Source organism: Carcharodon carcharias, chromosome 6 (genome assembly GCF_017639515.1).
Source record: "Carcharodon carcharias isolate sCarCar2 chromosome 6, sCarCar2.pri, whole genome shotgun sequence".
Lineage (NCBI taxonomy): Eukaryota > Metazoa > Chordata > Chondrichthyes > Lamniformes > Lamnidae > Carcharodon > Carcharodon carcharias.
Genome location: NC_054472.1, coordinates 194,191,932 through 194,218,386, shown reverse-complemented (window position 1 = coordinate 194,218,386; position 26,455 = coordinate 194,191,932). Strand labels below are relative to the sequence as shown.

The following is a 26,455-nucleotide window of genomic DNA, read 5'->3' as shown; positions in this document are numbered from 1 at the left end:
ACTGGGCCAACATTTATTGTCCATCTCTAGTTGCCCTTGAGAAGGTGGTGGTGAGCTGCCTTCTTGAACCGCTGCAATCCATGTGGTGTAGGTACACCCACTGTGCTGTTAGGGAGGGAGTTCCAGGATTTTGACCCAGCGACAGTGAAGTAACGGTGATATTTTTCCAAGTCAGGAGGGTGAGTGACTTGGAGGGGAACTTCCAGGTGGTGGTGTTCCCATCTATTTGCTGCCCTTGTCCTTCTAGATGGCAGAGGTCGTGGGTTTGGAAGCTACTGTCGAAAAAGCCTTGGTGAATTCCTGCAGTCCATCGTGTATATGTACATACTGCTATTGCTCTGCGCCAGTGGTGGAGGGAGTGAAAGTTTAAGGTGATGATTTAGTAACTGTAGCTCTGAGAGGTAGTGGCAGATCTGCATGTCATCGGTGTTCATGTGAATACTAATGCTGTACCTACAGATGGTGTTGCTGAGGGGCATCTTGCAGATGAGAAATGGGAGGGGACACCAAGGCTTGATCATTAGGGGACACACAGGAGCAGGAAGAGAGGCTTTTTTTTCCCACAGATGCTGTTAGACTTGCTGAGTTTTTCCAGCATTTTCTGTTCTTGTTTCAGTTTTCCAGCATCTGCAGTATTTTGCTTTTATCTGCTGCCCTTGTCCTGCTAGGTGGTAGAGTTCACAGGTTTGGAAGGTGCTTTCAAAAGAGCCTTGATGAGTTACTGCAGTGCATCTTGTAGGTGGTACACACTGCTGCTACTGTGTGTCAGTGGTGGAGGGAGTGAATGTTTGTGGATGTGGTTGCCAATCAAATGGGCTGCTTTGTCCTGGACGGTGTCGAGCTTCTTGAGTGCTTTGGGAGCTGCACTCATCCAGGCAAGTGGATAGTATTCCATCACACTCCTGACTTGTGCCTTGTAGATGGTGGACAGGCTTTGGGGAGTCAGGAGGTGAGTTACTCATCACAGGATTCCCAGCCTCTGACCTGCTCTTGTAGCCACAGTATTACTATGGCTCTCTAATGAGGGAGCAGCCTAAGATCCTCTGGGACTACAGTGACTTATTTTATTTATTTGTTATTATTTATATGGCTAGTCCAGTTTAGTTTCTGATGAATGGTAACCTCCAGGAGCATTTATTGCCCGTCCCTAGTTGCCCTTGAGAAGGTGGTGGTGAGCTGCCTTCTTGAACTGCTGCAGTCCATGTGGTGTAGGTACACCCACACTCTCTTCTGTTAGGAAGAGAGTTCCAGGATTTCTACCCAGCGACAGTGGAGAATAGTGGGGGATTCAGTGATGGTAATGCCATTGAACATCAAGCAGTGAGAAAAACAGATAACTATAGGCCACATAGCCTGAAATCTGTCATTGTCAAAATGCTAGAATCTACTATTAGGAACTGTATAATAGGGCATTTGAAAAGTCATATGGTTAAGCAGAGTCAGCATGGATTTATGAAAGGGAAATAGTGTTTGACAAATTGGTTAGAGTTCTTGAGGATAACGGGGAACCAGAAGATGTCATCTATTTGGAATTCAAAAAGAATTCAGTAAGATGCCATACAAGAGGTTATTACACAAAATTAGGGCTCATGGGATTGGGTGTAATATATTAGCATAGATTGAGGATTGGTTAATTGACAGAAAACACAGCGAAGAGAAAAACAGGGCATTTTCAGCTTGGCAGGCTAGTGGGGTAGTTACTGGAGCGCCAAAAGGATCAGTACTTGGTCCTCAGCTATTTACAATCTATAGTAATGACAGGTGAAGCAACTGAGTGTAATGGATCCAAGTTTGCTGACAATATAAAGCTAGGTGGAAAGTAAGCGGTCAGGGGGACACAGAGGGACTGCAGAAGGACATAGACAGGTTGGGTGATGGGCAAGAATACAGCAGATGGACTTTAATATTGCAAAGCATGAAGTTATCGACTTTGGTACGAAAAATAAAAAAAAGCAGAATTTTTTTTCAATGGTGAGAGACTGGAAACTTTTGTATTCAGAGGGACCTTTGGCATACAAATATGAATCACGTAAAGTTAACATGCAGGTACAGCAAGCAATTAGGAAGGCAAATAGTATTTATTACAAAGGAATTGGAGTATAAGAGTAAAGAAGTCTTACTACAATTACATAGGGCTTTAATAAAACCACATCTGGAATTCAGTGTACATTATTGGTCTCCTTACCTAAGGAAGGACAAACTTGCTTTAGAGGGGGTGCAATGAAAGTTCACTAGACTGGTTTCTATGTTGAGGAGGTCTTCCTATAAGAGATTGAGTAGACGAAACCTATATTCCCTGGAATTCAGAAGAATGAGCAGGGATCTCATTGAAACGTATAAAATCCTTAAGGTGCCTGACAGGGTGGATGCTGAAAGAATAAACAACAGCTGGAAATGCAGGTCTGGCAGGATCAGCAGAGAGAGAAACAGAGTTAATATTTCAGGTCTGTGATCTTTTATCAGAATGATTAGATGCTGGAAGGACGTTTCACCTGGTTGGGGAACCTGAACGTAGGGGTCAAATTCTCAGATTAATGGGTCAGTTATCTATTACTGAGATGAGGAGAAATTTCTTCACTCAGAGGGTCATGAATCTTTGGAATTCTCTACCCGAGGGGGTTGTGGATGTTTAGTCGTTGAGTATATTCAAGACTGAGATTGATATATTTTTAGGTACTAAGGGAATTAAGGGAAAGAGCAGGAAAGCGAAGTTGAAGTAGGAGATCAGCCTTAATTGTCTTGAATTACAGAGTGGATTTGAGGAGTCAAATGGCCAACTTGAGCTCCTATTTTTTAAGTCCTTAAGGAACAGCAAAATCAAAGAAAGAGAGCAAAGGGACGAAAGAAAACAATGCTTCCTGACAGGGACCCTGACTGCTGAAACAGCTGGCTGAAATGCTGCTCCTGTAAACTGAATGTGTGCTGTAAAAGATCAGAAGGTGACATTACCATCCTGGAAGACCCGTTCTACATTCAGTCCATATGTAGCACACGTCTCGTAGTATGTGCATCGCTTCAAGTCATTGGACAGCTTCCGGGCCCGAGCATCATCGATAACCCTAGGGTTCGTTGCACTGATTGCATCTAATAAATGGACCAACTACAGGTGGTTAATAAACAGTCACAGATTAATACAGGCATAGAATCATAGAATGGTTACAGCATAGGAGGCCATTTGGCCTATCACGTCTGTGCCAGCTCTCTGTAGGGACAAATCGTCTGGTCCCACTCCCTCACCTTTTCCCAGTAGCTCTGTACATTTATTCCCTTCAGATAATTATACAATTACCTTTTGAAAGTCTCAATCGAACCTGCCTCCATCACACTCTCAAGGCAGCGCATCCCAGATCCTAACCACTTGCTGTGTGAAAAATATTTTCCTCATGCTGTCATTGTTTCTTTTGACAGGTTTATCATATAAAGTCCTTACTTTTTCTCACTATGTCACTGTTTATGAAGCAAAGGATCCCATATGCCATATTACCCCCTCTCTGAACCTGCCCTGCCATCTTCGTTGATTTGTACATATATACCTCCAGGTCCCTCTGCTCCTGTACCCCCTTTAGAATGTACTCTTTATTTCATATTGTCTCCCTGTGTTCTTCTTGCTAAAATGCATCACTTCACCCTTCTCTGCATTAAATTTCCTCCACCATGTGTCTGTCCATTCCATCAGTCTAAGTTCTCTTGTGGTCTATCACTATCCTCCTCAGATTTCACAATACTTCCAAAGTTTGTGTCATCTGAAAATATTAAAATTGTGCCCTGTAATCCAAGTCCAATTCAAGGAAAGCACTGGTCCTAATACTGATCCCTGGGAACTCCAAAAGACATTCCTCCAGTCCGAAAAATAACTGTTCACCACTCCTCTGTTTCCTATCACACAGCCAATTTTGTATCCATTCTGTTCTTGTTCTTTTTATTCCTTAAGCTTCAACTTTGCTGGAAAGCCTATTATGTGGCACTTTATCAAATGTCTTTGGAAGTCTACGTAAACTACATCAACCATATTACCCTCATCAACCCTCTCTGTTACCTCAACAAAAAATTCAAAGCAATTTAATTAAACAAAATTTGCCTTTAACAAATTTATGCTGGTTTTCTTCAATTCATCCACACTTGTCCAAATTCCTGTTGACTTTGTCCAGGATTATTGTTTCTAGAAGCTTTCCCACCACTGAGGTTAAACTGACTGGCTTGCAGTTGCTGGATTTATCCTTGCACCCTTTTTTGAACAAGGGTGTAACATTTACAGTTCTCCAGTCCTCTGACATCACCCCCTGTAGCCAAGGAGAATTGGAAGATTATGGCCAGTGCCTCTGCAATTTCCACCCTCACTTCTCTCAGTATTCTTAGATGCATCTCATCTGGGTCCTGGTTACTTATCAACTTTTAAGTACAGCCAGCTTAATACCTCTGCTTCATCAATTTTTAGCCCATCCAGCATCTCATCCATCTCCTCTTTCACGATGACTTTGGCAGCATCTTTTCCTTTATAAAGACAGGTGGAAAGTGCTCATTTATTACTTCAGCCATGGCTCCTGCCTCCATGCGTAGATCCCTTTTTTGGTCTCTAACCAAGCCCACACCTTTTACTATTTAAAAGCCTGCAGAAGAGTTAGGGATTCCCATTTATGTTAGCTCCCAGTCTCTTCTTAAAATCTCTCTCATTTCTTTTATCACTTCTCCACTGGACATTCTACACTGAGCCTGATTCTTAATTGTATTATCGACCTGACATATTCCATATGCACCCTTTTCTGCTTCACCTTACTCTTTATATCCATCCAAGGAGCTCTGGATTTGTTTGTCCTATCTTTCCCTCTTGTGCGAATGTACCTTGTCTGCCCATGAACTATCTCCTCTTTAAAGGCAGCCCATTATTCAATTACAGTTTTGCCTGTCAATCTTTGATTCCAATTTACCTGAGCCAGATCCATTCTCACCTTACTGAAATTAGTCCTTCTCCAATGAAGTCTAATCCTCTAAACTGCTCCTTGTTCTTTTCTATAGCTAACCTAAACTTCACAATACTGTGATCACTACTCTCTAAATGTTCTCCAACTTAGCACTTGATCCACCTCATCCATCAGAACCAGATCTAGCAGGAGCAGTGCCTCCCTCCTCGTTGGAACAGAAACATACTGATAGCGAAAATTCTCCTGAATGTACATCAGAAAGTCTTCCCCCCTCCACCCTTTATACTATTACTATCCTTGAGTACGTTAGAATAGTTGAAGTTCACCCCTATCAGGGCTCAAGAATTTTTGCACCTCTCTGTATTTCTTGGCAAATTTGTTCCTTTATATCTTTTCCACTAGTTGTTGGCCTATAGAATGCACCCAGTAGTGTACTGGTACCGCTATTGTTTCTTAGCTCTCACCAAATAGATTCTATCCATGGGCCCTCCAAAACTTTCTCTCTCCACCGTAGCTTGTTAATGAATGCTACCATTCCTCCTCTTTTCCATCCTTCCCTATCTTTCCTGAACACCATGAATCCAGGAATGTTTAGTACCTATTCCTACCCTTCTTTTGAGCCAGGTTTGCATTATTGCTACAACATTATATTCCCATGTGGCTATTTCCAATGAGCCTGCAGTTCACCAACCTTCTTTACCATAATTTGTGCATCCACATGGGTGCACTGTAAACCCAACTTAGATCTTAAATAAAAACAGAACTGAAGAGCCATAGTCAACACGAAACATTAACTGTTTCTCTCTCCACAGATGCTGCTAGACCTGCTGAGTTTTTCCAGCATTTTCTGCTTTATTTCAGGTTTCTAGTATCTGCAGTATTTTGCTCTTCATATTGCATTTTCTCTTCCTCTGATCCCACTTAATACTTTAATATTTCTGTCTCTCCCAATCCTTTGTGCACCGTGTTTCTTCTTTCTAATGCTACATCTTGGTGCCCAACCCTCTATCAAGTTAGTTTAAACGCTCAAAACAAAAACAGAATTACCTGGAAAAACTCAGCAGGTCTGGCAGCATCGGCAGAGAAGAAAAGAGTTATCGTTTCGAGGAGTTCTGCTGAAGGGTCATGAGGACTTGAAACGTCAACTCTTTTCTTCTTCGCCGATGCTGCCAGACCTGCTGAGTTTTCCCAGGTAATTCTGTTTTTGTTTTGGATTTCCAGCATCCGCAGTTTTTTGTTTTTATTATTATAGTTTAAACGCTCCCCAGCAGACTGCCATGTTAGGACCTTGTTCCAAACTTCTGGGGTCCAAACTTACCCAGAACCTGTCCTAGTGTCCCAGGAATCTAAAGTGCTCCCTCCTGCACCATCTCTCCAGCCATACATTAATTGGCTCAATCCTCCTATTTCTGTACATAATAGTGCATGGCACTCGGAGTAATCCGGACATTGAGGTCCTACTTGCTACCTAACTCCCTAAACTCTGACTGCAGGATCTCATCCCTCTTCCGACCAATGTTTTTGGTACCGATACGGATCACAACCACTGGTTGTTCATCCTCCCCCACTCTGAGTGCTTTGCAACCGCTCTTTGGCCCTAGCACCAAGGAAGGAACGTACCATCCTGGATTCACATCTGCAGCAGCAGAAATGCCTATGTTCCTCTATCGAATGCCACATCACTATTGTTGTTCCAATTTTCATCCTATCCCACTGTACAGCTGAGCCAGCCATGGTGCACCCCCCAGATGAACAATCACATACATCAATATTCAAACTCAATACAGGTTGGAGAGTGAGATGCACTCTGGGAACTCCCGCACTATCTGCCTGGGCATTCTGGACTGCCTGGCCATCACCCATTCCCTCTCTTCTATCACAACCTGAAATGACTACCCCCCAGGAATGTACAATCCATGAAACTCTCAGCCTGGCAGATGCATTGACACCAACTGTGGTTCAAGCTCATCTGACTGACTACACTTCCTGCATGTGTTTGCTCAGAACCCGAGAAACGCATTCCACGGGACTGAAGTGCTCTGCCAAGTCTCTATTTATTAGACTGTTAAATAAATTAAGGTAAATAAATTTAAGACTTAAACACACACTCACCAGCTCCTTCCACTGTGCTAACGTCATTCTATTTTAATTGGTCTCTCCCACTGACTATTCATACTATTGTCACAAACTGACATTATAGAAAGCAATGCACGGTTCACTTACCCTGTGTCCCTACAAGTACCATCGGAATCTCAGCTGTATTACGGTAACTGGAGAGTCGCATGTAATAATTGTAAACTGTCTGAAAGCTGATCTCGTCCTCTAGACTGAAGACAAAGATCACGGCGTCCACCCAGGCTGCAAACTGCAGAGGACACAAACAAACCGGAGGATTAATGGATGGATCCAACAAATATATCCCACCATCTCCCTGTATCATGCAAAAAACCCACCTTCTCCCTATATCCCTCGACCCTACCTCCCCACTTTCTCTCCATACCCTCCAGGCCCAGCTACTGCACCAAATTCCTCTTCCCCACTTACCGAGTCCCTGTCACACTCCCCTCACTACATCATTCCCAAGTCAATACCGGGCACACTCCACTCAGTAAAATCAGAGAATGGTTACACAGCACAGAAGGAGGCCATTCAGCCAGTTGTCTCCATACTATAAACAGAAAATCTATTTGGATTGACGGCAGCATCCTATTAGTGGAAAATATTACTCGTATTACCACTGCACAGCGGAAGAATGAAAAGCTCTGCCGACTACACAATGGAGCAGCGCTGTGCATGAATTTCAGTGCCAATGCAAAGCCAGGTATGTAGGCCATGCATCCCAATGACTGACTGATCGAATCAAACAACATGTTCCTCCAGCTGTTTGTAATAGGCAGAGTACAGATTGTACTCAACCAGCCTGCGCTTGCAAAACCCAAAACAAAATGTCTACTGCTAGATGTGATTCCACAATTGAGCAGCACTTGCTGAACAATCCTGAGCTTGCTAACAGCTACACTAATAACCAATTAAGATAATCAGTCTAGATTGTAACGTGGCTCATTTACATTTGCTATAAGTGACATACATTCATCCATAGGGACCCACTCTCTGCAAACAAAATGAGCAAGTTCAAGCCTTGCACCTTCTTTGAATTATCTAGGAGCTTGGGGAGCCTACAGTTCCCCATTGCTTTCTCCATGGCAAATCCTCAGCCAATCAGAGTCAATCTGCCAATCAATCAGCACCTCTTTTCTCCTGTGGTATAAATTATTATGATCATTTGAAATTTGGCATTTTTGCATTTGTCCTGCTGAGTGCAAGACAAAAACCTTCGGCAATGCCCAAAGTAAGAATAATTAACTAGGGGGAAAGGCAACTTCAATGGGGTAAGAATGGATCTGGGCTGAATAAATTGGAATCAAAGGTTGGCAGGAAAAGCAGGAGCTGTACAATGGACTACTTTTAAAGGTCAGAAAGCTCAGATACAGTCAAGGTATATTCCCACAAAGGGGAAAGGTAGGACAAACAAATCCAGAGCTCTGTGGATGACAAAAGAGATAGGGATTAAGACGAAGTTAAAAAGTGTGCTTCAGACAGATGTCAGGCGGACAATACAATGTACAACTAGGCTGAATATAGAAGGTTCAAAGGGGAAGTGAAAAAGCAAACAAGAGAAGCTAAGAGAAAATATGAAAAGAGGCTAGCAGCCAACATAAAAGGGAATCCCAATTTATATAGGCATATAAATAGTAAAAGGGTGAGAAAGGAGGAGAGGGGCATAGCTGAGGTATTAAATGAACACTTTGCATCTTTCTTTAACAAGTAAGAAAATGGTTCTCATGCCATAGTGAAAGAGGAGGTAGTTCAGACACTTAAAGGGTTTAGAATTGATATGGAGGAAGTATTGGACAGGCTGTCTATATTTAAAGCTGATGAGGACCAGGTAAGATGCATCCAAGGATGCTGAGGAAGTGAAAGTGGAAATTGGAGGGGCACTGGCCATAATTTTCCAGTCTTCCTTAAGGCTCAGGAGTGGTGCCAGGGGACTGGAGAATTGCAAATATTACACCTTTGTAGGAGGTAGAAGCGGGCCGTCCGAGGTTGGGCGACTATCAGTTTGAAAGCTGTTGGAACCTCCTACCCAAAATCCACAAACAGAACTGTCCCGGCAGACCGATCACTTCAGCCTGTTCCTGCCCCACAGAACTCATTTCTCGCAATCTTGACTCCATTCTCTCTCTCCTTGTCCAGTCCCTTCCCACCTACATCCATAATTCCTCTGACACCTTACGTCACATCAACAATTTCCAGTTCCCTGGCCCCAACCGCTTCCTCTTCACCATGGACGTCCAATCCCTCTACACCTCCATCCCCCACCAGGATGGTCTGATGGCTCTCTGCTTCTTCCTCGAACAGAGGCCCGAACAATCCCCATCCACCACTACTCTCTTCCGTCTGACTGAACTTGTTCTCACACAGAACAATTTCTCCCTTAACTCCTCTCACTTCCTCCAAATAAAAGGTGTGGCTATGGGTACCCGCATGGGCCCCAGCCATGCCTGTCTCTTTATGGGGTATGTGGAACATTCCTTGATCGAGTCCTACTCCGGCCCCCTTCCTTTCTCCGGTACATCAATGATTGCTTCGGTGCTGCTTCATGCTCTTGTCGGGACTTGGAAAAATTTATTAATTTTGCTTCCAATTTCCACCCCTCCATCATTTTCACATGGTCCATCTCTGACACTTCCCTTCCCTTCCTTGACATCTCTGTCTCAATCTCTGGTGATAGACTGTCCACCAATATCCATTACAAGCCTACCGACTCCCACAGCTACCTCGACTACAGCTCCTCACACCCCGCTTCCTGTAAGGACTCCATCCCATTCTCTCAGTTCCTTCGCCTCCGTCGCATCTGTTCTGATGATGCTACTTTCAAAAACAGTTCCTCTGACATGTCCTCCTTCTTCCTTAACCAAGGTTTTCCACCCACGGTCATTGACAGGGCCCTCAACCATGTCCGGCCCATCTCGCATGCATCCGCCCTCACACCTTCCTCTCCCTCCCAGAAACATGATAGGGTCCCCCTTGTCCTCACTTATCACCCCACCAGCCTCCACATTCAAAGGATCATCCTCCGCCATTTCCGCCAACTCCAGCATGATGCCATCACCAAACACATCTTCCCTTCACCCCCCTGGCGGCATTCTGTAGGGATCGTTCCCTCCGTGACAACCTGGTCCACTCCTCCATCACCCCCTACTCCTCAACCCTCTCCCACGGCACCTTCCCATGCAATCGCAGAAGATGCACTTCCTCTCTCCTCACCGTCCAAGATGCCCAAACACTCCTTTCAAGTGAAGCAGCATTTCACTTGCACTTCCCCAAACTTAGTCTACTGCATTCGCTGCTACCAATGCAGTTTCCTCTACATTGGAGAGACCAAACGCAGACTGGGTGACTGCTTTGCAGAACACCTTCGGTCTGTCCGCAAGCATGACCCAGACCTCCCTGTCACTTGCCATTTCAACACTCCACCCTGCTCCCTTGCCCACATGTCTGTCCTTGGCTTGCTGCATTGTTCCAGTGAAGCTCAACACAAACTGGAGGAACAGCACCTCATCTTCCGACTAGGCACTTTACAGCCTTCCGGACTGAATATTGAATTCAACAACTTTAGATCTTGAACTCTCTCCTCCATTCCTACCCCCTTCCCGTTTCTTCCCCCTACTTTTTGTTTTTTCCAATAATTTATATAGATTTTTTTTTCAGCCTTCCGGACTGAATATTGAATTCAACAACTTTAGGTCGTGAGCTCCCTCCCCCATCCCCACCCCCTTTCTGTTTCCCCCTTCCTCTTTTTTTCTTTTCCCAATAAATTATAAAGATTTTCCTTTTCCCACCTATTTCCATTATATAAAAAAAAATAAAAAAAAAATAAAAAAATTAAAAAAAAAAACCCACTAAAGCTATACCTTGAGTGCCCTACCATCCATTCTTAATTAGCACATTCGTTTAGATAATATCACCAACTTTAACTTTAACACCTATGTGTTCTATTGTACTATTGTGGTTGACATCTTTTGATGATCTGCTTCTATCACTGCTTGTTTGTCCCTACAACCACACCAACCCCCTCCACCTCTCTGTCTCTCTATCTCTCCGCCCCCCACACACACACCTTAAACCAGCTTATATTTCAGCTCTTTCCTGGACTCGAACTCAAGTTCTGTCGAAGGGTCATGAGGACTCGAAACGTCAACTCTTTTCTTCTCCGCCGATGCTGCCAGACCTGCTGAGTTTTTCCAGGTAATTCTGTTTTTGTTTTGGATTTCCAGCATCCGCAGTTTTTTTGTTTTTATCTCTGTGTTTAATTGACTGCCACTGCTCTTCAAGAAATGCCTACCTCCTTGAAGAAGTTCTGTTCCTCTCTGCGACAAGATTTCCGGATCTCTCTGTTGCCTTGTTCACCTTCATTGCTTTCCATTTCTCTCCTAGTGTTTGACAAGGTGTTTACTAAAACCCGCTTTCACAGCCATATCTCCTTTCTCAGTGACTGTCTCCGTCTCCGACTTACCCCACATGGATTTCAACTGAAATTCCACCCCTCATGTTTCGAACCCACCCAGGATTACAGGTATCTCCGGGACATAAAACGTTTCTCGGACTGCTGTTCCCGTCACATTCTGAAATCCACTCTCAGTGCCATGCGCCGCCATATGAACACACTCGACCTCTCCCTCCAGCAGCACCGCCGTACCCTTTTTCAAAGCTGCGCGTGCCCCCAGTTTCATTTTATCCTTCGGCTCATCCGACGCCTCAACAAGAAACTTTTTCTCTTTCTCTCAAGTGCTAAGGAACGCAAGCTCCAACAACTCATCGACACCAACACCCATCTAGGACCCTCCACCCCTGCCTGTCCCTCCGTCCCCACCCTTTCTTCCAGTCCCAACCCCAGCCGTGTATTCACTATACCCCCTGACCTTCCCCTCTCCGATGCTGAATGTTCAGTGCTCAGCAAAGGACTTAGTTTCATACCCTTACGCCCTCACCTCAATGAATTTCGGGCTCGGCATGATACTGAACTCTTCTTCCGCCGTCTTCGTCTCCGGGCTCACTTCTTTGGGCAGGAGTCCTCTCCCAGTTCAACGGATCCTTTTACCCATCTTCAATATTCTTCCTCCACCTGGACCCCTCCCTCTGGATTCTTACCTTCTCTCGATCTTTTCATTGAGAACTGTCGGCGCGACATTAGTCGTCTCAATTTCTCTGCTCCTCTCACCCATTCTAACCTGTCTCTCTCTGAACTTACTGCACTCCATTCTCTCAGGTCCAACCCTGACATTGTCATCAAACCCGCTGACAAGGGTGGTGCTGTTGTTGTCTGGCGCACTGACCTCTACCACGCGGAGGCTGAGCGTCAACTCGCAGACACTTCCTCCTACCTCTCCCTGGACCATGACCCCACCACTGAACATCAAGCCACTGTTTCCAGGACTGTCACTGACCTCATCTCCTCTGGGGATCTCCCTCCCACAGCTTCCAACCTGATAGTCGCCCAACCTCGGACGGCCCGCTTCTATCTCCTACCCAAAATCCACAAACAGAACAGCCCCGGTAGACCGATCGTCTCAGCTTGCTCCTGCCCCACAGAACTCATTTCTCGTTATCTTGACTCCCTTCTCTCTCCCCTTGTCCAGTCCCTTCCCACCTACATCCGTGATTCCTCTTACACCTTACGTCACATCAACAATTTCCAGTTCCCTGGCCCCTACCGCTTCCTCTTCACCATGGACGTACAATCCCTCTACACCTCCATCCCCCACCAGGATGGTCTGAGGGCCCTTAGCTTCTTCCTCGAACAGAGGCCCGAACAATCCCCATCCACCACTACTCTCCTCCGTCTGGCTGAACTTGTTCTCACGCTGAACAATTTCTCCTTCAACTCCTCTCACTTCCTCCAAATAAAAGGTGTGGCTATGGGTACCCGCATGGGCCCCAGCTATGCCTGTCTCTTTATGGGGTATGTGGAACATTCCTTGTTGCAGTCCTACTCCGGCCCCCTTCCACAACTCTTTCTCCGGTACATCGATGATTACTTTGGTGCTGCTTCATGCTCTCGTCAGGACTTGGAAAAATTTATTAATTTTGCTTCCAATTTCCACCCCTCCATCATTTTCACGTGGTCCATCTCTGACACTTCCCTTCCCTTCCTTGACCTCTCTGTCTCAATCTCTGGTGATAGACTGTCCACCAATATCCATGACAAACCCACCGACTCCCACAGCTATCTCGACTACAGCTCCTCACACCCCACTTCCTGTAAGGACTCCATCCCATTCTCTCAGTTCCTTCGCCTCCGGCGCATCTGTTCCGATGATGCTACATTCAAAAACAGTTCCTCTGACATGTCCTCCTTCTTCCTTAACCGAGGTTTTCCACCCACGGTCGTTGACAGGGCCCTCAACCGTGTCCGGCCCATCTCCCACGCATCCGCCCTCACTCCTTCTCCTCCCTCCCAGAAACATGATAGGGTCCCCCTTGTCCTCACTTATCACCCCACCAGCCTCCGCATTCAAAGGATCATCCTCCGCCATTTCCGCCAACTTCAGCATGATGCCACTACCAAACACATCTTCCCTTCACCCCCCTTATCGGCATTCCGTAGGGATCGCTCCCTCCGGGACACCCTGGTCCACTCCTCCATCACCCCCTACTCCTCAACCCCCTCCTATGGCACAACCCCTTGCCCACGCAAAAGATGCAACACCTGCCCCTTCACTTCCTCTCTCCTCACCGTCCAAGGACCCAAACACTCCTTTCAAGTGAAGCAGCATTTCACTTGCATTTCCCCCAACTTAGTCTACTGCATTCGTTGCTCCCAATGTGGTCTCCTCTACATTGGAGAGACCAAACGTAAACTGGGCGACCGCTTTGCAGAACACCTGCGGTCTGTCCGCAAGAATGACCCAAACCTCCCTGTCGCTTGCCATTTTAACACTCCACCCTGCTCTCTTGCCCACATGTCTGTCCTTGGCTTGCTGCATTGTTCCAGTGAAGCCCAACGCAAACTGGAGGAACAACACCTCATCTTCCGACTAGGGACTTTACAGCCTTCCGGACTGAATATTGAATTCAACAACTTTAGGTCGTGAGCTCCCTCCCCCATCCCCACCCCCTTTCTGTTTCCCCCTTCCTCTTTTTTTCTTTTCCCAATAAATTATAAAGATTTTCCTTTTCCCACCTATTTCCATTATATAAAAAAAAATAAAAAAAAATAAAAAAATTAAAAAAAAACCCACTAAAGCTATACCTTGAGTGCCCTACCATCCATTCTTAATTAGCACATTCGTTTAGATAATATCACCAACTTTAACTTTAACACCTATGTGTTCTATTGTACTATTGTGGTTGACATCTTTTGATGATCTGCTTCTATCACTGCTTGTTTGTCCCTACAACCACACCAACCCCCTCCACCTCTCTGTCTCTCTATCTCTCCGCCCCCCACACACACACCTTAAACCAGCTTATATTTCAGCTCTTTCCTGGACTCGAACTCAAGTTCTGTCGAAGGGTCATTAGGACTCGAAACGTCAACTCTTTTCTTCTCCGCCGATGCTGCCAGACCTGCTGAGTTTTTCCAGGTAATTCTGTTTTTGTTTTGTCCTTATCTGTCCTGTCTTCTACTCTTAATTAGCACATTCCTTTAGATAATATCACCACCTTCAACACCTCTTTGTTCTTTTGTCTGTGACAGCTTTTGGTTATCTCCACCTATCACTGGCTGCTTGTCCCAACAACGCCCCCACCCCCCCAAACCAGCTTATATTTTACCCCTTTCCTATTTTCTCTTAGTTCTGTTGAAGGGTCAGGAGGACTCGAAAGGTCAACTGTGCTCTTCTCCACCGATGCTGCCAGACCTGCTGAGTTTTTCCAGGTATTTCTGTTTCTGTTTTTGTTTTGGATTTCCAGCATCCGCAGTTTTTTGTTTTTATTTCCAAATCTTAACGACTCGCTGTGTGAAAAGGTTTTCCCTCAAGTTGCCATTGCTTCTATTGCCAAGTACTTTAAATCTGTGACCGCTGATTCTCGATCCTTCCACCACAGGTTCTCCCTATGTATTCTGTTCATACCCTTCATATGTTTGTTCATCTTTATCAAATCTCCTCTCAACTTTCTCTTCTCCAAGGAGAACAGTCCCAGTTCCTCCAAACCATCTATGTAACTGAACTGAATCCTCAAGACAACTCAGTTGTATGAAACCATTCCAAACACTGAGTACAAAGGTTCACCAGCAACTTCGGGGTAACTAGGAATGGGCAATAAACGCCGGCCTTGGCAGCAATGTCAACATCTTGCCAGAATCACTGAGCAGTGAATCAGACGGTAAAAAGATTGAATATTACAGACAATTAAGGTAAACACTGCGAAAAATGTATTACTGGGCCCCTGGACCAAAGAGTGCAAGAATGGATCATCCTGACTTCTGCCTCAAATTTTTAGGAATCAAGAGTGTTGATCCAGATTTGCTCTTGCTAGAGTCCATTGAGAGTGGGCTATGTATTACCACGGACGGAGTTTATCAGTCATTATATCCTTACTGAGCATTTTGCCAGTGGCACACCTGGTAACAGCACCAGTGTGTGATCGTTAACTTTGAAAAAGCTCATTAACCATCAACTGCCGAACATGAGCTATTAAACTTTGGTAAAGCACTGACAAGCCTAGTGATAATTCCAGGACCAGCCCTCCACACCATCCACTCTATCTTAGCTCTGCGGTGTCAGCTGTGATTCAATTGGCAACACTCACACCTCTGAGTCAATAGTACACGGCTTCAAATTCACCTCAATCCACTTAAGCACAGAAACTAGGCTGGAGCTCCAGTTCAGTGCTGAGGGAGTGCTGCACTGTCAGGGAACATTGAAAGGTAGAGCACAGAAGGAGGCCATTCTGCCTGTTGTGTCTGTACTTGAGATTTGAAAGCGCAATCATGCTTAATCCTACGTTCCTGCTTTTTATCCGTAACCCTGTAAATACCCCATCTTCAAATTCCTGTCCAATTCCCTTTTAAGTTTAAAATTATCGATGAAATCAGCCTCCAGGTCCCAACAACTCTCCAAGTGAAAAGGTTTCACCTCAGCACCCCTCTAGATGCTTTTCCATTTATTTTAAATCTACAAATAGATTTGTAATCCATTGACCCAATCAACAAAGGAAATCATTTTCTACTCAAGCAAAATCAGATGCTCTTTTGAGTGAGATGTTAAACCTAGGGCGCAGGTATAAAGTTATTGCAGGGTTTTCAGTGGGGTCCAATGCTGAACAGCCCACCTATCCAAGTGCTGACATCTGGAAGAAACTGGTGAGTGTGCAACAGGCTGTGACTAGAACCCACAGGGTAAAGTTACGCAGCTCAGCAGCTGGAGTGTCATTGCTTACCTGCACTTCAGGAGGTCCTCCCTCATCCCGAATAAGCAGGAGGTAGCTCTGTCCATCAACCACAATCTCCTTCTTAAAGCGACCACCTTCAAGATAAAAAAAACAAAAGCTGTCAGCTACGGCTCAGTGGGTAGAACTCCTGCCTGTGCGTCAGAAGGTTGGGGATACAAGTCCCACTCCAGGACTTGAGTATGTAATCCAGGTTGCCACTCCAACACAGCACCAAGGGAGTGCTTCACAATCGGAGGTGCCGTCTTTCAGATGAGACATTAAACCAAGATCGCATCTATCCTCTCAGACGGATGTAAAAGATCTCAGGGCACTATCTTGAAAAGGAGCAGGGGTGTTATTCTTGTGTCCTGGCTAATATTTATCCTTCAATCGACATCACAGAAACAGATTACCTGCTCATCATCATAATGCAGCTTCCTGTGCACAAATTGGCTACTGGGTTTCCTACATTACAACAGTGACTACAATTCAGAAAGTACTTTGTCGGCTGGAAAGCGCTTTGAGGCATTCGCTAGTCATGAAAACCTCTATATAAATCCAAGTCTTTATTTATCTTTCAAAAACAAGAAAGACCCCATTCCACTGCCACTTATAACTGTCCAAGACAGAAAAGACACATCATCCTTGGAGGATACACTGGGTGATTCCCACACACTCACAACCACACTTGCAAACACCAAAACTCTCCTGGGAATCCCCTATTAATACAGGAACACTCCTGGGAATCCTACATACATACTGGCACACGCCCAGGAATCCCCCCACACACACACATTCCCAGGAATCCCCTCACACACACTCCCAGGAATCCCCTGTACACACTGGCACACTCCCAGGGATCCCCTGTACATGCAGGACACTCCTGGCAATCCCCTCCTTACATACGCGCACACTCCCGGGAATCCCCCCACACATGTACACTCCTGGGAATACCCCTCCACATACAGGCACACTCCCTGGAATCCCCCTTACAAATCGGCACACTCCCAGGACTTCCCTGCACATACTTGTAAGTCCTGGGAATGCCCTGCAAATATCGACATATTCCAGGATGCCCTACAAACACTGGCACACTCCCAGGACTTCCCTGCACATACTTGTAAGTCCTGGGAATGCCCTGCAAATATCGACATATTCCAGGATGCCCTACAAACACTGGCACACTCCCAGGAATCCCCTGCAAATACTGACAGTCTCCCAGGAATTCATCCACAAACACTGACAGGCTCCTGGGAATGCCTTAAATGGAGAACGAGAAGTCAAAGTGCAGATAGGTTTAGGAAGGGAATGCCAGAGCTTGGGGCCCAGGCAGCTGAATGCACGGCCCTCAACGGTGAAGCAATTGAAATCAGGAATGTGCAAGAGGCCAGAATTAGTGACTGGAAGCCAGTGCCCAGTGGTGTACCACAGGGATCTGTGCTGGGTCCCCTATTATTTATCATTTATATAAACGACATAGATAACTATGTAGGGGGTAGGATTAGTAAGTTTGTGGATGACACAAAGATTGACCGGGTGGTTAACAGTGAGGTTGAGTGTCTTGGGCTACAGGAAGATGTAGACGGGATGGTCAAATGGGCAGATAAGTGGCAGATGGAATTTAACCCTAAAAGTGTGAGGTGATACACTTTGGAAGGAGTAATTTGACAAGGAAGTATTCAATGAACGGCATGACACTAGGGAGTTCTGAGGAACAAAGGGACCTTGGCGTGTGTGTCCATAGATCTCTGAAGGCAGAGGGGCATGTTAGTGGGGTGGTGAAAAAGGCATATGGGTCACTTGCCTTTATCAATTGAGGCATAGATTACAAAAGTAAGGAGGTCATGTTGGAGTTGTATGGAACCTTGGTGAGGCCACAGCTGGAGTACTGTGTGCAGTTCTGGTCGCCACATTATAGGAAGGATGTGACTGCACTGGAGGGGGTGCAGAGGAGATTCACCAGGATGTTGCCTGGGATGAAACATTTAAGTTATGATGAGAGGTTGGATAGACTTGGGTTGTTTTCGTTGCAGCAGAGAAGACTGAGGGGCGACCTGATGGAGGTGTACAAGATTATGAGGGGCATGGACAGGGTGGATAGGGAGCAGCTGTTCCCCTTAGTTGAAGGGTCAGTCACAAGGGGGCATAGGTTCAAATTGAGGGGCAAGAGGTTTAGGAGGGATGTGAGGGTGGTGACGGTCTGGAATGCACTGCCTGGGAGGGTGGTGGAGGTGGGTTGCCTCACATCCTTTAAAAAGTACCTGGATGAGCACTTGGCAGGTCATAACATTCAAGGCTATGGGCCAAGTGCTGGTAAATGGGATTAGGTAGGTAGGTCATGTGTTTCTCATGTGTCGATGCAGACTCGATGGGCCAAAGGGCCTCTTCTGCACTGTGATTCTGTGATTCTATGATAGAGGATTGCAGAGATCTCAGGGGGTTGTGGGGCTGGAGGAGGTTACAGAGATATGGAGGAGTGAGGCCATGGAGGGATTTGAAAACAAGGATGAGAAATTTAAAATCAAGATATTACTTGACCAGGAGCTTGACTGGGAGCCAATGCAGGTCAGCAAATACAGAGGTGATGGGGAAATGGATGATTGGAGCATGTAAGGACATAAGCAGTAGAGTTTTGGATGACTTCCAAGTTTGCAGAGATTAAATGTGGGAGGCGGGCCAAGAAAGCAGTGGAAAAGTCAAGTCTGGAAGTCAAAAAAGCGTGGCTGAGGGTTTCAACAGCTGATCATGGAATCGTGAAATACTTAAGAGCACAGATGGGGGCCATTCGACCTGCTGTATCTGTGCTGGCTCTCTGCAAGAGCAACTCAGCAAGTCCTAATTCCACACTTCTTTCCTGTAGCTCTGCAAATCTTTTGTTCTTCAGCTAATTATCATATTTTGAGCTGAGACAGAGGCGATATCAGGCAATGTTACAGAGGTGAAAATAAGCAATCTTACTGGTGGCATGAATATGAGGTCAGAAGCTCATCTCAGGGTCCAGTGTGTTGGCAAACAATGCATTTTAATCTCAGGCTGTTGCCAGGGAGAGGGATGGAGTCGGTAGCTAGTGAACAGAATTTGGAGGAGGGCTGAAACCAATGGCTTCAGTTTTCCCAATATTTAACTGGAGGAAATTTCCGCTCCTCCAGTATGGGGGTCGGATAATTTAGCAACAGTGGAGTCATCGAGAGAAGTGGTGCTGAGGTAGAGCTGGGTGTCGTCAGCGAACATGTGAAAACTAACGCTGTGCTTTCAGCTGATGTCCCCAAGGGGCAGCACGTAGATGAGAAATAGAGGTGGGGTGCAAGGATAGATCTTTGGGGGACACAGATCAGGAAAGAAACCATTTCAAGTGATCCTCTGGCCATGATTTGGGTAGATAAGAGTGGAAGCAGGTAACAGCAGTCCCACCCAGCTGGACAACAGTGGAGAGAGCTAGAGGAGGATGATGTGGTCAACTGTGTCAAAGACTGCAGACAGGTTTAGAAGGATTAGATGGGAAAGTTTACCTTTGTCACAGTCATATACGAACATAGGAAATCGAAGCAGCAGTGGGTCCTTCAGCCCCTTGAGCCTACTCCTCTAGTCTATTAGATCATGGCCGAGCTTTCACCTCAGCATCATTTTCCCACACTATACCCGTATCCCTTGATGCCTTTAATACCTAGATGTCTGCTGATCTCTGTTTTGAACATACTCAATGACTGAGCTTCCACAGACCTCTGGGGTAGAGAATTCCAAAGATTCACCACCCTCTGAGTGAAGAAATTCCTCCTCATCTCAATCCTAAATGGCCTATCCCTTATTCTGAGATTGTGGCCCCTGGTTCTAGAGACTCCAGCCAGGGGAAACATTTTTCCTGCATCTACCTTGTTGAACGCTATAAGAATTTTGTATGTTTCAATGAGGTCACCTCTCATTCTCCTAAACTTGAGAGAATACAGACCTAGTCTCCTCAATCTCTACTCAGGACAATCCCATCATCCCAGGGATCAGTCTGGTGAACCTTCATTGCACTCCCTCTATGGTGAGTATATCCTTCCTTAGGTAAGGAGACCATAACTGTACACAATGCTCCAGGTGTGGTGTCATCAAGGCTCTGTACAATTGCAACAAAACATCTTTACTCCTGTACTCAAACCCCCTCGTGATAAAGGTAAACATACCATTCCCCTTCCTACTTGCTTGCTACACCTGCATGCTAGCTTTCAGTGACTCATGAACAATGGCACCCTGGTCACTTTGGACATCAACATTTCTCTTACAAAAGTGGATAATTTCACATTTTTCCACATTATACTTCATCTGCTATATTCCTGCCCACTCACTTAGCCTGTCTAAATCCTCTTGAAGCCTATGAACATACAAATATACAAATCAGGAGCAGGAGTAGGCCATTCAGCCCCTCGAGGCTTCTCTGCCATTCAATACGATCATGGCTGATCTGATTGTGGCCTCAACTCCACAATCGCCCCTAGCCCTGATAACCTTTGACTCCCTTGTTAATCAATAACCTACCTACCTCTGCCTAAAAAATATTCATTCACCCTGCCTCCACCAGTCTCCAGGGAAGGGTGTTCCAAAAATTCACAACCCTCTGAGAAAAAAAGTTCTTCCCATCTTCATCTTAAATAAGAGACCCCTTATTTTTAAACTGTCTTCCAGTTCTAGTCTCTCCTACAAGGGAAACATCCTTTCAGCATCCATCCTGTCAAGTCCTCTCAAGATCTTATATGTTTCGATAAGATCATCCTCTTATTCTGTTAAACTCCAATACAAGCGCAGCCTTTCCTTAGCCTGTCCAAGCCTCCCTCGTTAGATAACTCTGCCCTGCCATCTCAGCTATCAGTCTACCGCGCCTTCTCTGAACTGCTTCTAACTCATTTATATTCTTTCTTAAATAAGGTGACCAAAACTGTACACAATGCTCCAGATGTGGTCTTATCAACGCCCTGTACAAATGTAGCAAAACATCCCTACTTTATATTCTGTTCCCTTTGCAATAAATACCAACATCTTGAACTATCGCCTCTCCCCCTTGGTGCACTTTAATGAACTCTCACCTCTCTCTCCAAGGCTCTTTAAAGGACTCTCACCTCTCTCACCAAGGCTCTTTAATGGACTCTCACCTCTCCCTCCAAGGCTCTTTAATGGACTCTCACCTCTCCCTCCAAGGCTCCTTAATGGACTCTCACCTCTCTCTCTCACCAAGGCTCCTTAATGGACTCTCACCTCTCTCTCTCACCAAGGCTCTTTAATGGACTCTCACCTCTCTCTCTGCACTCAAGGACTCTTGCCTTTCTCTCCAAGCTATTTAATGGACCCTCGCCTCTCTCTCTCCCTAGTCTTTAAAGGATCCTTGCCTTTCTCACCGCGCTCCTTAATGGACTCTCGCATCTCTCGGTGATGGTGCTGTGGTATTGTCACTGGACTAGTGATCCAGAGAGCCAGGGTAATGTTCTGGGGACCTGGGTTCGAATCCCACCACGGCAAATGGTGGAATTTCAATTCAATAAAAATCTGGAATTAACAGTCTAATGATGACCATGAAACCATTGTTGATTGTTGTAAAAACCCATCTGGTTCAGAATCTGTCATCCTTAATGCGACTCCTGGCCCACAGCAATGTGGTTGACTCTGAAATACCACCTAGCACCCTCCCTCAGCTGACGAATCAGTGCTCCTCCATGTTGAACACAACTTGGAGGAAGCACTGAGGGTGACAAGGGCGCAAAATGCATTCTGAGTGGGGGACTTCAATGTCCATCACCAAGAGTAGCTCGGTAGTGCCACTACTGACCAAGCTGGCTGAGTCCTAAAGGACATAGCTGCTAAGCTGGGTCTGCGGCAGGTGGTAAGGGAACCAACAAGAGGGAAAAACAGACTTGACCTCATCCTCACCAACCTGCCTGTCCCAGATGCACCTGTCCATTACAGTATTGGTAGGAGTGACCACTGCACAGTCCTTGTGGAGACAAGCTCCCGTCTTCAAAATGAGGAATCCCCCCATCGTGTTGTGTGGCACTACCACCGTGCTGAATGGGATAGATTTCAAACAGGTCTAGCAACTCAAGACTGGACACCTGTGAGACAAGACGCTGTGGGCCATGTGCAGCAGCAGAATTGTACTCGAACACAATCTGTAACCTCATGGCCTAGCATATCCCATATTCTACCATAACCATCAAGCCAGGGGATCAATCCTGGTTCAATGAAAATTGCAGGGGGGCATGCCAGGAGCAAAACCAGAAAACAAGGTGTCAACCTGGTAAAGCTATAACACAGGACTGCTTGCATGCCAAACAGCATAAGCAGCAAGTCTTAGACAGATCCTACAACCAACGAGAAAGCTCTGCAGTCCTGCCACATCCAGTCATGAATGGGGGTGGACAATTAAACAACTCACTGGAGGAGGAGACTCCACAAATATCCCCATCCTCAATGATGGAGGAGCCCAGCACATCAGTGCAAAAGATAAGGCTGAAGCATTTGCAACAATCTTCAGCCAGAATTGCCAAGTGGATGATTCATCTCAGCCTCATCTGGAGCTCCCCAGTATCACAGTCGCCAGCCTTCAGTCAATTCGATTCACTCCACCTGATATCAAGAAATGGTTGCAGGCACTGGATACTGCAAAGGCTACGGACCCTAACAATATTCCGGCAATAGTACTGAAGACTTATGCTCTAGAACTTGCCGCGCCCCTAGCCAAGCTGTTCCAGTACAGCTACAACACTGGCATCTACCCGGCTATGTGGATAATTGCCCAGATATGTCCTGTACACAAAGAGCAGGGCAAATCCAACCCAGCCAATTTCCATGCCATCAGTCTACTCTCCATCATCAGTAAAGTAATGGAAGGGGTCATCAACAATGCTATCAAGGGGCACTTGCTTAGCAATAACCTTCTCACTATCGCCCAGCTCCTGATCTCATTACAGCCTTGGTTCAAATATGGACAAAAGAGCTGAACTCTCATGGTGAGGTGACAGTGACTGCCCTTGACATCAAGGCAGCATTTGACCAAGTGTCAAAGCATCAAGGAGCCCTAGCAAAACTGGAGTCAATGGGAATCAGGGGGACAGCTCTCTGTGGGTTGGAGTCATACCTAGCACAAAGGAAGATGGTTGTGGTTGTTGGAGATCAGTCACCGCAGCTCCAGGACATCACTGCAGGAGTTCCTCAGGGTAGTGTCCTCGGCCCAATCATCTTCAACTGCTTCATCAATGACCTTCCTTCCATCATAAGGTCAGAAGTGGGGACGATCACTGTTCAGCACCATTCGTGGCTCCTCAGATACTGAAGTGGTCAATGTCCAAATGCAGCTAAGACTTGGACTTGGGCTGACAAGTGGCAAGTAACATTCGCGCCACACAAGTGCCGGGCAATGATCATCTCCAACAAGAGAGAATCTAACCATCGCCCCTTGACGTTCAATGGCATTACCATCACTGAATCCCCCACTATCAACATCTTGGGGGGGTAACCATTAACCAGAAACTGAACTGGGCTGGCCATATAAATACTGTGGCTACAAGAGGTTAGGAATCCTGCGACGAGTAATTCACCTCCTGACTCCCCAAAGTCTGTTCATCTACAAGGCACAATTCGGGAGTGTGATGGAATACTCCCCACTTGCCTGGATGAGTGCAGCTCCCACAACACTCAAGAAGCTTGACACCATCCAGGACAAAGCATCCCACTTGATTGGCACCACTTCCATAAACATTCACTCCCTCCACCACCGACATACAGTAGCAGCAGGGTGTACCATCTACAAGGTGCACTGCTGGAATTCATCAAGACCCCTTAGACAGCACCTTCCAAAGCCATGACCACCGCCATCTAGAAGGACAAGGGCAGCAGCGACATGGGAACACCACCACCTGGAGGTTCCCCCCCAAGTCACTCACCATCCTGGCTTGGAAATATATCACTGTTCCTTCACAGTCACTGGGTCAAAATCCTGGAAGTTCCTCCCTAACAGCACTGTGGGTTTACCTATACCACATGGACTACAGCAGTTCAAGAAGGCAGCTCACCACCACCTTCTCAAAGGCAACAAGGAATGGGCAATAAATGCTGGCCCAGCCAGTGAAGCCCACATCCCGCGGATGAATAAAAAAAAGCTCTTTAATGGTCTCTCGCCTGTCTCTCCACACTGTTTAATGAACTCTCACCTCTCTAAGACTCTTTATTGCACTTGTGCCTCTCTCTCCAAAGCTCTTTAATGGACTCATGTCTCTCCGCGCTCTTTAATGGACCCATGCCTTTCTCTCCACGCTCTCTAATGAACTCTCACCTCTCTCTCTCTCTCTAAGGTTCTTTAGTGGACACTCATTTCTATCTCCGTGCTTTTTAATGGACTCTTGCCTCTGTCCAAGCTCTTTAGTGGACTTACACCACTTTCTCTGCACATCTTAATGGACTCTCACCTCTCTCTCCCCACTCTTTAAAAGACCCTTGCCTTTCTCACCGCACTCTTAAATGAATTCGCCCCTCTCTCTCTCCAAGCTCTTTAATGAACTCTCGCCCCTCTCTTCGCTCTCTTTAACAGAGTCTCGCCTCTCTCTCTCCAAGCTCTTAAATGGACCCTTGCATCTATCCAAGCTCTTTAATGGACTTGTGCTCCTTTCTCTGCACATTTGAATGAACTCTCGCTCCTCTCTCCCCACTCTTCAAATGACCCTTGCCTTTCTCACCGTGATCTTTAATGGACTCTCACCCCTCTCTCCAAGCTCGTCAATAAACTCTCGCCCCTCCCGCCACTCTATTTAACGGAGTATCACCACTCTTTTCAAGTTCTTTAGTGGACTCTCTCCTCTCTCTCCGCACTCTTCAACAATTTCACCTCTCCAAGCTCTTTGGTCACTCACCTCGCTCACCATGATCTTTAATGGACTCTCATCCCGCTCTCTTTAATGGAGTCTCGCCTCTCTCTCCATGCTCTTTAATGAACTCTTGCCCCTCTCTCCACTCTCTTTAATGGACTCTCTCCTCTCTCTTCAATGGAATCTCATCTCTCTCACCGCATTCTTTAATGAACTCTCATCTCTTTCTCCATGCTCTTTAATGAACTGTCACCTTTCTCTCCAAGCTTCTTAATGGACTCTCAGCTCTTTCTCATCCTCTTTAATGGACTCTCACCTCTCTCTCTCTCCGCACCCTTTAACGGACTCTCACCTCTCTCTCCACACTCTTTAATGGACTCTTACCTCTCTCTCTCTCCTCGCTCTTTAATGAACTCTCACCTTTCTGTCTAAGGCCCTTTAATGGACTCTCGCCTGTCTCACTGAGCTCTTCACTGAACTTTCGCCTCTCTCTCTGCTCTCTTTAACGGGCTGTCACCTGTTTCACCGCACTCTTTAATGGACTTTCACCTCTTCTCCATGTCTTTAATGGACTCTCATCTCTCTCTCCACACTCCTTAATGAACTCTCGCCTCTCCCTCTCGCACTCTCACCTCTCTACATGTTCTTTAATGGACTCTCACCTCTCTCTGCACACTTTAATTAACTCTTTCCTCTCTCAATGAGCTCTTTAATGGGTTCTCACCTCTCCCTCCAAGGCTCTTTAATGGACTCTTGTCTCTCTCTCACACTCTTTAGTGAACTCTCACCTCTCTCTCCGCACTTATTAATGGACTCTCTCCTCTCTCTCCATGCTCCTTAATGGACTTTGCCTCTCTCATTGCACTCTTTAATAGACTCGTGCCTCTCTCTCCGCATTCTTCAATGGACTCTCTCCTCTCTCACATCACTCTTTAATGGACTCTCGCCTCTCTTAACATGCTCTTTAATGAACTCTCACCTCTCTCGTCGCACCCTTTAATAGACTCTCACCTCTCTCTCTCTCTCTCCGCATTCTTCAATGGACTCTTGCCTATCGCTCTGCGCTCTTTAAAGGACTCTCTCCTCTCTCTCCAAGCTCTTTAATGGACTCTCACCTCTCTCTCCACGCTCTTTAATGGACTTTCACCTCTCTCTCCAAGCTCTTTAATGGACTCTCACCTCTCTCTCCACGCTCTTTAATGGACTCTCATCTCTCTCACAGCACTCTTTAGTGGACCATCAGCTCTCTCTCCGCACTCTTTAGTGGAA

The 26,455-nt window shown here is 46.0% G+C and overlaps 1 protein-coding gene across 6 annotated transcripts in view; it reads right to left on the bottom strand.

Moving 5' to 3' along the window:
* agap3 (ArfGAP with GTPase domain, ankyrin repeat and PH domain 3) overlaps positions 1-26,455 on the bottom strand; it is an 847,377-nt gene that overhangs the window by 416,510 nt on the left and 404,412 nt on the right. For all 6 annotated transcript variants that reach the window (XR_005943290.1, XM_041189384.1, XM_041189385.1 and 3 more), the window contains exons 4-6: positions 16,365-16,450; positions 7,143-7,284; positions 2,950-3,084 (exon numbers count right to left, since the gene is read on the bottom strand). Coding sequence is in view for 5 of the 6 variants with exons in the window: in XM_041189384.1 (XP_041045318.1) it covers positions 2,950-3,084; positions 7,143-7,284; positions 16,365-16,450 (363 nt within the window). In the remaining variant the exon portion in view is untranslated. The remainder of the gene's footprint in view (positions 1-2,949; positions 3,085-7,142; positions 7,285-16,364; positions 16,451-26,455) is intronic.